The sequence below is a fragment of the Furipterus horrens genome, unplaced genomic scaffold (assembly GCF_987537825.1).
Source record: "Furipterus horrens unplaced genomic scaffold, mFurHor1.1.pri manual_scaffold_13, whole genome shotgun sequence".
Lineage (NCBI taxonomy): Eukaryota > Metazoa > Chordata > Mammalia > Chiroptera > Furipteridae > Furipterus > Furipterus horrens.
In genome coordinates this window covers 50,342,707-50,353,687 of record NW_028327183.1, presented here as the reverse complement: position 1 = coordinate 50,353,687, position 10,981 = coordinate 50,342,707, and the positions used below count along the sequence as shown (strand labels likewise).

General features: G+C 61.1%; 2 protein-coding genes across 3 annotated transcripts; one reads left to right on the top strand and one right to left on the bottom strand.

Annotated features, from left to right (window-relative positions):
• Positions 1-657: 657 nt before the first annotated feature.
• On the bottom strand, positions 658-5,452 carry EMC10 (ER membrane protein complex subunit 10). Of its 2 annotated transcripts, XM_090258993.1 has the most exons (8): positions 5,298-5,452; positions 4,301-4,373; positions 3,452-3,561; positions 2,710-2,814; positions 2,191-2,372; positions 2,000-2,093; positions 1,151-1,237; positions 884-946 (listed from the first exon to the last, which is right to left on the bottom strand). In XM_090258993.1, exons 1-7 carry the CDS (start codon positions 5,409-5,411, stop codon positions 1,151-1,153), a joined length of 765 nt encoding a protein of 254 aa, XP_090115119.1. In that variant the 5' UTR covers positions 5,412-5,452; the 3' UTR covers positions 884-946. The 2 variants fall into 2 exon arrangements, with proteins under 2 accessions (XP_090115120.1, XP_090115119.1); XM_090258994.1 differs by lacking the exon at positions 1,151-1,237 and having other exon boundaries at positions 658-946; positions 5,298-5,451.
• On the top strand, positions 5,144-10,968 carry GARIN5A (golgi associated RAB2 interactor 5A). Its single transcript, XM_090258995.1, has 5 exons — positions 5,144-5,740; positions 5,909-6,009; positions 6,372-6,502; positions 9,639-9,918; positions 10,384-10,968. The coding sequence occupies exons 1-5, from the start codon at positions 5,683-5,685 to the stop codon at positions 10,501-10,503; spliced, it is 690 nt and encodes a 229-aa protein (XP_090115121.1). The 5' UTR covers positions 5,144-5,682; the 3' UTR covers positions 10,504-10,968.
• Positions 10,969-10,981: the final 13 nt, after the last annotated feature.

Here is a 10,981-nt window from a genome sequence, read left to right as displayed (position 1 = left end):
GAGCCAAGTGGTAAGTGTTCGGGGAACAGTTTAATAAACTGCCACATGACACAGAGGGGCGTTACACGGCCATGGTCTGGGGTTTCTGAGAAATTCATCACGTAAACGTCAAAGTTCAGTAACGCCTGCGCACATCTAGCTGTATGTCAAGACCTCCTTGAGCCAGGCCTAACGGGTGCCCTTGGCTGCTGGAAGCTGTAACTCTTCAAACTATGTATTTCAGTACATTCTCATCAATGTTTTTAAATAGACAAATGTGGGGGATAAATAGCGAAGGCCCAGCCACTGTCACCTAGTGCCAGCATCCCAGGGAAGACAGCCCAGGTGGGGTGGGACTCTACTGACACCCCGGGGCCCTGCCCTCCACTACATATGCTGCTAGTTTACTTTGGACTCATTTTGAACATCATTTCCTCAAGCCCAGGAGCCTGTGGAGAGTGTGGCATCCTGGGCAGAGAAAGGGCAGGCCAGGGCCCCGGGCAGGGCTATGGGGGGGCGGAGCCTCCACTGCGAGCCCCGCAGGGAAGGCAGGGCAGGAACAAAGGTAGGGGGCCGGAGAGCAGTGGCCTGCTCCCAGACTACAGGGCTGGGGCTGCTGGGGGTGTCGGGCCTGAGGTCAGAGGGCCCAGGAGCTGGGGCCCCAGCCTGTGGGCCACCATGGAGCCGTGGGGTCACGTGGTCAGGCAGAGTGCCACAGGGCTGGGAACCCAATCGCCCCTCCCCTGGCAGGAACACCGAGGCCCGCGAATCCTTCGTGGGGTGGCCGAGGACACGGCACTCGGCAGGCAGAAGTCCCCGGGGTCGAAGAGGACGGGCGGTGACGGCCCCGGGCCCCTCACCGGCCACTGCCCCCGCCGCCAGCCCCGCCGCCGCCGCCGCCTTGGCCCCCGGCATCCGGCGCTCCTGACATCATGAGGAACAGGACGACAGGAATGATGTACATCCACTGCGGGCCGGACAGGAGGGCAGGACGACACAGACGGACAGACGCAGAGAAACAGAGGAGGGAGGTGAGCACCAGAAGCGCTTCCCCCAGGGCGGGGAAGGTGGGGGCTGGCGTGAGGAGAGGGGCCCAGGTCCCCTACGTCACTACGGGTGGGGGGGGCTGGGGTGCAGGGAGGGCAGAGGCAGGAGGGGGCTCGGTCCTCACTCAGGCCTCCTGCGGCGACGGCACGGGCCCAGGGGCGGCAGGACGCAGGGCTGTGAGCAACACGGCCCCCCCCAGGATGAGGTGCCACTGGGGAGGGAGGGAGCGCGGTCAGGGCCGTGCGGCCTGGGGGCCCGCGGGGGCGGGGCGGGGCGCGGCCAGGGCAGGCAGTTTCCTCGCCACTCGGCCATGTGGGGCTACCCTGAGGGGAGGCCCCACGGGCGGGCACAGCGCCCTCCCACCCAGGCCCCAGCCCTGCCTCAGCGGGGACAGCCTCCTCCAGCCCCAGCGCCCCCAGGTCCCAGGGCCCCGGGCCTCAGCTTCTCCGGCCGCACAGGCCTGGCCCCTCCGCAGCTCCGGACTGGCCTCCTGGGCCTGCGGAGGACCCCACCGGCCCCTCCTCTGCAAACCTCACTGCTCGTTTGAAACCTCTACTGCCCCCCAACGCCAGCCTCACAGCCGGGCCCACGCCCCGCTCAGGCTCTGTGCCCCCAACGGGACACTGGTCCCAGCCCCCTCCGAGCGCTGCCCCCGCCCTCCCCGGGCACTTCTGCCAACAGGCCCCATCAGGGCTGACGCTGTCCCTGCCGCGTCTGCCCCAGCCCGGCACCCGGTTCCCCGCCGCACCCGCCCTGGGCCGGCCGCTCGCTGCGACGGGAGTCCCCGTGACGAGTGCTGTGAGCGCACAGGGGCTCAGCCCTCACGGCTCGGCCCAGGCGTTGTGGGGACCTGCAGAGGCCCCAGAGGACAGCAGCAGGGCCCCCGGGCAGGAGGCCGGAGGCTGAGCAGGGCAGGGGCACTCGGAGCGCAGTGGGGCTCGTCGGGAAGGGGGGCCGGCGGGACCCCACTCACATATTTGGCAAAAAAGGACTTCTGCTCCTGCGGGTTCTTGGCCTTCTGGGCCTGCTCCATCTCCAAGCGCTCAATGAAGGCGGCGGTCTCTGGGCTGGGGCGTGGGAGGGGACAGGACAGGGGACCCAAGTCAGCACCGAGAGTGCCAGCAAAGGCAGGGGAACGGCCACGCCCGCCCCCTGCACCCTCACCCTGGGGCCGTGACCGGCGGCTGCAGCTGCACAGACGTGTTGAACAGCTCCAGGTCCACGTCCTCCACCTCGTGGCCCCGGCAGCCCCCGGGGTGCGTCACCACCGACACGCCCACCACGTTGCCGGCCACGTCCACGTGCAGTGTCAGCTGATCCGAGAGGTGCGACTCCACCAGGGAGCACTAAGGTGGGGAGGGTCAGGAGAGGGGGGAGCAGGGGCTGTTGCCTAGGCCTTGCCCTCACGGGGACTCCGGGGACTCCTGTCCCTCCCACAGCCCCAGAAGCAACTTTCAAAGCCCCCACAGCTGCCTGCAGCCTCACCCAGGCCCATGACGGCCTGAGCTGCCCCGGCCGAGGCCCCACCACATGGACGTAGCTGGGGAGACCTTCAAGGACAAGGTCCTGTCCAAGCCCCACCCCACTGCTCCCGTCCATAAACACTGGGCCATGAATGGTGGAAGCCAGGCTGGGACAGGTGGGAGGAGGGAGGACAGGGGCCGGTCCTCGTCACTGACTCACCGCGGGGACGAAGGAGGAGACATAGCTTCCAACTTCGGGGCCATCAGGGGCCCCAGGCCGCCGCGGGACCCGGACACGGTACAGGCCGTTCATGGCTGCCACGTCCTGCAGGGCAGGAAGAGGAGGCGGCGGTGAGAGGGATGAGGCCCGGACCCTGCCAAGCCTAGACCCGCGGTGGTCCACAGCCAGGGAGGCCCTGCCCCAGTCCTGCCCAGCCCGGCTACACTGAGGATGACCAGGCCTCTTCCCACCAGGGCGGCTCTGCCGGTGGTGATGCCAGGACCCTGGCCGCTACAGCTGGCCAAAGGGATGGAGTGGAAGTGGATTATGGCGACTTTCCCCAGATCTCCCTAAAATATGGCTGTTCCTTCAGCCCCTCCTTCTTGCCCTCATCTGTCCTGCCGCCTGGAGCCCTCCTGGAGCCCCAGCAACTCCCCGCACCATCCTCAGGGAGGACTGCGCCAGCCTGGGAGGAGCCCAGCCTTGGGGAGGCTGTGAAGGAGGGCTGGGGAGAAGCAACGGTCTCCTGTCCCACCACGACTACTGTGGGACTCTTTCTCCTCAAAAGCAAACCTCATCCTACCCAACTGTGAATCACCTTGGCTGAATCTGGGAGGTAAGAGGAGCTGGTTGTGTGAAAACCAGCAGAGGAGAGGGTGTTCTGGGTAGGGGGACGGCACAAGCAAAGGCCCTGAGGCATGTATGTGACACCCTAAGGCCAAGCCCCAGGTCCCCTCCTCACCCGGAGTCGGCCCCGCTCCTCCTCGTTGAGCTGCCGCTGTGACAGGGACAAGGTGTTGTCCTGCTGGTTCCAGAGTATGGAGCCCCGCTTCCGGAAGTGGGTGCTGTCATCTGTGGGGAGCCTGGGCTCAGTGAGCACCCCACCACAGCACCCTTCAACCCTCAGTGATCAGCCCCCATGTCCCCACGTGCGAAGTAGGGACACCCCACCACATCCACACAGAGCAGACCAGGGCAGATGTCTGAACCCCACAGCTCCTAAGCCCTGCTTCTGCTTTGCCAGGCAACCCAGGGACATTCACGGAACCTCTCTGAGCCTCAGTCTTCCCAGCTGCGAAATACAGGGGCTACAGAGCCCAAGCGCTCCCCACTGCCGGGCGTGTGGCCATCAGCACGGTTTCTCAGACAGATGCCAGGGGCTGGCCCAGACGGTCTGCAGAGGGCCCCAGCTTCAGTGTTTGTAACAAGTGCCCCCGGAGTCTGGGGCCCCAGACTGGGTTATCAACACCGGGGCCACGCTGACACCTGTGCTCTGGCAATTGAGGCTGAGCTCCCTAACACCTGCTACCTTGCATGACTGTCGTGAGAATGTTGGCGTTAACACACACGGAGCATCCAACCAGCAGTGCAGGGCATGGGGGGCAGGTCAGCAGAGTCGGCCCTGAGGTATTACTTTACAGGTGTGTAAGAGTTAAAGGCAGAGTTTCTGTTCTCTGGGGCCCGCCCCGCCCCCACCTCCCCAGGGGCGAAGCTGCTAGGAAAGGGATGGTCTCACACTGCACAGCTCGCAAACTGGAGTTCCAAACGGGGCGCTGGGGACGTGTTCAGGCGAAGACATCGCTCAACTCACCGATCTCAAATGAGTGCTCCAGCAGCAGCCCGACGGTGCCACAGCCCTCGGCCTCTCGACCCTCCGCCCCCGCCTGCAGATGACAGAGGGGACCCCAAGTCAGGACCAACAGAGCCCTCAGCAGGGCAGGACCCCTTGACCCCGGGACAGACAGACCGGCAGGCTGAGAGAAGAGCCTTATTTTCATATTCATATCCAAACGCCGACGCTCGCCCACAAGCCCACCCCGAATCTCCCATTTCACGAAAATTCAGGATGTTGGCGGTCCTCAGGAAGCCGGAGCCTGCAGACAAGCAGTAAGCTGGTTTCCAAGGCAACTCTCTCATGGTCCTGTGCACGCCCAGTATCATCAATATTCCTGAGTTAAAGGGCACCCTAGCTTCCTTTCCAAGCTAATAAAATCCAAGTAGCTTCATTTTCACCTTAACTGCCCCAATAGCCACGACGGCACCCCAAGTTCCTCCTCTTATCAAACGCACACAAGGATGCTCGCCCTCCTTTTCTCCACATGGCCTCGTTCCCAGACGTTAATCCCTCATAGCAAGACCCCGCCCTCCTCATGCATATTCAGTCTCAGCTGGCGGAACTCCTCTCCAATCGCTCGCCATCCCCTCCGTCCCCGCTCGTTTCATTTTAGTTGCCCGACGTCTGACTGGCCAGGATTCCACCCGGGCCACACCTCCTCATGCATATTCATGACGCACCCCCCCCCTCCATTAGAACGTTGACAGGACAGTCTGGTCCCAATCTTCTCCTTAGAGCGGAGCTCTGTTTTCACCGCAACGAACGTCCAGGTTCCAAAATCACAAGCTTCCCCCTTGTTTCTCCCAGTATGCGGCCTCTGCAGGTGCAGGACTGAAGACTCGCTTCCCACGGTTCTTTCACCTCGCTTCCCTCTCCGCCCTACTCGGCCCCGTTCCCTCCTTAACCGGCCTCAAAGCCCGAGACTCACGACTTCCGCCGGCTTCGCCCCTGTGCCGAATCAATGAGTACTCACCCCTCGCACAGCGGCCCCGGACCGGCAACCACTGCCCCGCGCCCGGCTGGGGGCTGCAGCCGCCATCAGCAAGAGCAGGAACAGCCGAGTAGCCTCGGCGCCGGCCGCCGCCATTTTGGCCCCTTCCCACCAGCCAGCGCGCGAGAGCCGGGAGCCGCGGAGCACTCCGGGATGCGCCTGCGCCGGCTCCGTGCGTCTGCGCACTACTGCCTGCCTGCTTCCGGGGGTCTAGCCTCAGCAGGGTGGCCAGAGCTTCGCGGGTGACGGCACATTGCCGGGAATCTCCTGGTCCGCCGCATTCTGAAGTTACAGAATCCGCGGCCCCGCCCGGCGATTTGCTCCCTCGGCTTCTCCCTCGGTTCCCCCGAAGGAGCGGAGCGTTGCGATGAAGCGGGGACACGAGCCTAAGCCGGCCCTCAGTGGAGCTGGTGTGGTAGGACCAGGTGGATGGCGGAGCCAGGCCTGGAGGGGTTGGACCAGTGAGGGATGGGGTCTGCGAAGTGGAGACCGGTAGCCCAAAGACCCCTGCTCTCAGCTCCGGGCTGCCTGGGCCCTGCCAGCCGGGGGTGCCCGACCCAGCCTCCTGGAATAGACCCCCGAACTTGTTTCAGCCTGTCCCGCGGGCCGGCCTGGACGTCTCCAACGCCACCTTCTGCGCGGCGAGTTCGACCAGCTACGAGACTTACCCATCTTTGAGAGCAACTTCGTGCAGGTGTGGAGCCCGAGGACTCCCTGAACGGATGCCTGAGTCCCGCCCTCCTGACTGGCAAACCCTGCACCCCCTGCTTCTGACAACTCCCCCATAATGTCTGTCTCCTGGAATTCCTGACTGACGCCTTTCCCCATACCTGCAGACCTTAGCTTCTGTATGAAACGTGGCCTCTGATTCCCCTGCTTCACTGCCCCTGACTTAACAACTGTGTGACTCTTGACCTTTGACCTCAAGGTATCTGACTCCCACTAAGGGTTATAACCCTTAATCCTACCAAGATTCTTGACTCTGATCCCTCCGCAATTCTGCTCCCTTCATCTATCCAGCTTCTAACCCTTCTCCGCCCCCCCACCCTGCCCCAGGTGACCCGGTTAGGAGAAGTTGCCAACAAGGTAACCATGGGAGTGGCAGCCTCCAGTCCAGCCCTGGAACTCCCAGACCTGTTGCTGCTGGCAGGCCCTGCCAAGGAGAACGGACACCTGCAGCTCGCCAGGTGACTGCCCCCAGCCCCACCTAAACCTCCTCCTTACCCAGCTCAGGGCCTCCCAGCCCCCCAGCAGCACCTCCTCTCACCTAGATGCCCCCCAGGGCCAGAAGCCTTGCACGGCTACCAGCCCTCTCTGGGCTGTCGGCCATCCGGGAAAATGAGGACAGGGCAGTCCACAGGGGCACAAAGTCAGGGATAGATAGACATGAGGGGGGACAGTCCTCAGCCACACCCTGGCAGGGGTTAAGAGAATGACCTGCAGCACCTGCTACATGCCAAGCACCCCAGGCTGCTCACAACAGCTCATCTCTGACATCATATTCTTACATGGTGAGGCCCCTTACCCCCATCCTCCAAAGAGATAAACTGGGGCCCAGAGAGGGGAGCCTATTGTCCAGGATCTCACGGGGTCAGGGGTCAGCTGGGATCAGAACCTCAGGCTCCTCATGATTGCTGACCTCATAATGCTCAAACTGTTGTGCCCCTTTGGGTCTTTGTTTTATTCATGGGGAAAAAAAAATGCAGATCCTCCCTGACTGGTGTGGTTCAGTGGGTTGGGCATCATCCTGCAAACCCAGAGGTCACTGGTTCGATTCCCAGTCAGGGCACATCCCTGGGTTGTGGGCCAGGTCCCTGATTGGGGGTGCACAAGAGGCAACAGATAGATGTTTGTCTCCCACAGCAATCTTTCTCTCCCTCTCTTTCTCCCTCCCCCTCCCTCGAAAAATAAATAAATAAAATCTTTAATAAAAAAGGTAATGCAGATCCACTCCAAGGTATAAAACACACACAAACACAAAATATACTTTTCTCCCATCCTAGGCTCCTGCATCTGACTCCAGCTGCAAATATCAAAACCCTTCTATGGGTATAACATAATCACAAAAGTATTCTGCCAGAGGCTTTGACTTCTTTGTAATTCACTTGGTGGCAGACTCTGATTCTGACCTGAACTAACTATAGGCTACTTACGGCCTTTATTCCCCCCCCCCCCATGAGTTTAAATATCTCCCAAAACAGTATTCAGATGTCTTATGCTGCACTGGACAGTTTTCTACAATATTCCTTTCCTTTTTAGTGCTAATTATCTCACCAATTGATCTCACTGCTCCCTGAGTCCAGATCTGCAGTTGTAAGGACGCTAAGGATGGTGCTGAGGGAGGGCTTTGGCCCTCATATAATCTCCTTTACCACTGCCCCCAAATAAACATACCATCGAAGTAAAAACATTGAGCTTGCTGTGCAAACTCAGCCTCAAGACTCACTCCGGCCCCTCCCTGCTAACCAGCTTACAGCCAGAGTTCCTCTGGGCCTCTTCTCATGGGCATCCAGTGTGTGTTGGCCCTTTAAGAGTTGCAGGCACGTGCTGTATGCTGCCTTGCCCTCTGCTCTCTCCCTCAACATGATGTCAATATTCATTTCATACTGACATGCGTGTGGCCACCAGGTCCTTTTGTGGACATACACTATTGAACTGACTGACCCCTGGGACACCACTCTTGCTGTTGCAATGTAGGAAACATCCTTGAACAAAGAACTGCCCCTGGATGACCTAGGTTCAAATCCTGGCTTCACCTCTTCACTGGCTTTGGCCAAGTTCCCTACCTCTCTGGGCCTCAGGTTCCTCATCTGGAACATGGGGATAAGGGGACAGCCCACCTCCAGGGCTGCTGGTGGGTAAACTGAGTAAAAGTGCTTGGAACAGCGCCTGGCACAGAGTAAGCTCTATGTCAAAGTCAGCTGCTATTCTTCCATTTGGGAACATAATAGATGGAGTCCCCCACTGAGGTGTCTAGTGTCTTGGGGTGGCAGGCAGGGGACATCATGTGCACAGGTGTGAGGGTGACTTTAAGATCTATTCCTAGAGGTAGACTTGCTGGGCCAGAGGGAGCATATGTGGCTCCCTAACTGTGGTGAAGGACACCGATGACTAGGGTTCAGATCCTGCTGTGTGACCTAAGCCAAGTTACCTACCCTCTCTGGATTGTTTCCTTCTCTGCCTTGTTGGACTTTGAATCAGGCCGGGGTCCTGAGTAATTTATCCAAATACTCATCAAGTATCCATGATGTGCCTACTATGTGCCAGTCTGGGTACTCGGGAAGCAGCAGTGACGAAAGCAGACAAAATTCTCTGCCCTCAAGCTCACCTCCTAACGCTGGGCAGGCAGACAGAATAAATGGCAGTTTGTCCAATGGGGTAAAAGGTCTGTGGAGACATCAGGCAGGGGACCACGGGGAGATCTGCAAGGGTGGACATGGTTGCAAATGGGCCAAAGCTTGTAAGCAAACTTCCCTGAGAGAAACGAAGGGGCCAAGCCGCGGGGATGGCTGGAGAAAGATCTCAGGCAGAGGGAACAGCCTGTCCAAAGGCCCTGAAGTAGGATCAAGCCTGGCAGGTTTACGGAACAGCGAGGAGGCCAGTGTGGCCGCAGCAGAGGGAGCCAAGGAAGTAGGCGGGAGGTGAGGGGGAGAGGGAGCCAAGGGGGCAGACCCTGCAGGGCGTCCCGCTCAAGGTGAGGACTCGGCCTTTACTCTGAGCCAAGGGAGCGACCTGAGCCGATTCAGGGGGTGACCGGCGCCCTCTGGCGGCCGCGTGCGGAACGGACCGGAGATGGGGCCGGGGCGCGAAATGACGGTGGCTGGACCCGGCGGGAGGCGTCGGAGGGAGTTAGAAGTGGCCGGATTGTGGACACATTTTAACGGAAGAGCCATTAGGATTCGGTGGCAGGACTGCATGAGGGTGTGAGCGAGGGCGCCGGGTCAGGAGGCGCCCCATGTTTCTGACCCAGCAAGTGGGAGGATGTCGTTAAAACTGGGAGGCCCGAGGGGTGGGGATAAGGTCAGGAATTCGGTTGCGGGACAGTTTCTGTGTCCGATGACGATCCAACATCCGAATGGAACTTGGTGTCAAGTAGGCGGCTGTCTGTTCAAGCCTGGGGTTTAGGATAGAGGACCGGCCGCAGACACAAGTGTGCTTTGTGGTGGAAATTGGGGGATGGATGAGATTCGAGAGGCAGAGAAATGAAAAAGGACTCCTACCGGGCAGAGAAAGGGGCGGCGATGGGCCCCGACTCTGAGGGCGCCCGGGCTATATGGCGTCGGGGAGGGTCGGGACCTGAGGTCGCCCCTTACACCCGCCCAGTCTGTTCCCCTTGCAGTTCGTCCAGCTCTTCGTCTACAACGAAAGGCACTGTCAGCTCAAGGTCAAGTTTCACAACGGCCGCGCCTTCTACCTGCAGCTGCAGGGTCCGCACACGACCCGCCACAGCCAGTTCGGCCAGTGGGTGCGGCTGCTCTACCGCCTGCGCGTCCGCTCGGCCCAGGGAGCCGTGCCTTCCACGCGGGAGCGCGCCGCGGACACGTGGGGCCAGGAGGGCGAGGAAGATGAAGGGGATGAAGAGGATCTGACCCAGGGGGAGGAGGTGAGAGGGAGGGGCGGGGCTGCCAGGAGGGAGGAGAATGGGTCAGATTCCTGAGTGGGGCGAGGAGGTGGCTGGGGCCTCAATGCTTGCGTCTGGGAGGGAAGTGACCAAGCGCCCAGACTCCCGATTCCCGAGAGGGCACGAAGTCTGTGCGTCAGGGACAGCAGGCGCTGAGACACGGCCTTGGCTCCTAGCTAAGGTGGCTGTCCTTCCCTCCGTGGGCATCCCCGCCCCCTGCCCACTTCCGGCCTCTCTCCACAGTGAGACCTGGGGAGGGAATGCCTGGGCCTCCAAGGGGTGGGGTCAGCCGGGCAGGATGCCCAGTTCCCTGTCAGGCCTGGGGGGGCGAGGAGCGCCTGTCCTTGAAGTTGGGGCTGCAGGAACCCCCCAGGCCTCTTCCTCTCCCCACGGGCAACCCCTGCCTTCCCGGGGAGTCCAAAGGCCCCCACCCACCCCACCCCACAGCTACGTCTGCAGGCAAGGCCTCTGAGACACTCTCCTGTGCGCAGCCTCGGGCCATGGAAGCCAGACCGGACCCACAGGCCCCGTGACGCTGGGGACTCTGATTCCTCCAGCGCGCTCTGAAGTCCCCAAAGGCCAGAGATCTAAGTATCCTACTTCGGGCCAGACAGATGAATTATTAAAGTTCACAAAGATCGGCCACTTAAGAGCCAACAACCGGGTCATGAGCAGTCTTGCCATCGTCACCAATTTCACATGGCCGCCCGGCAGAAGCGTGGGCTCCGTGGCATCACGTCTGGCTCCCTGGGGCCACCACCCCCCGCGAGCCCTGGCGCCCCCATTCCATCATGGCTACCCCACAGCCTGGCCTTTGGGTCCTCTCTGTTATAGTTGCCACAGCAGCTGGTCTGCCTTCCCCTACGCATAATACTGAATTAAAGAGGGCTCTGGCCAGGCGCCCCACACGTGTAGTTGCCATGGCAACGTGGTTGCCTGACTCAAGCAGCAGTTCCAAGATGGCGGCCTCCCTGTGGTCTGTGGCCTGTCGGTGGGGCCCACTCCAGCCTGCGTGTCCCCATTACCCACCCCAGGTGATCTGCCC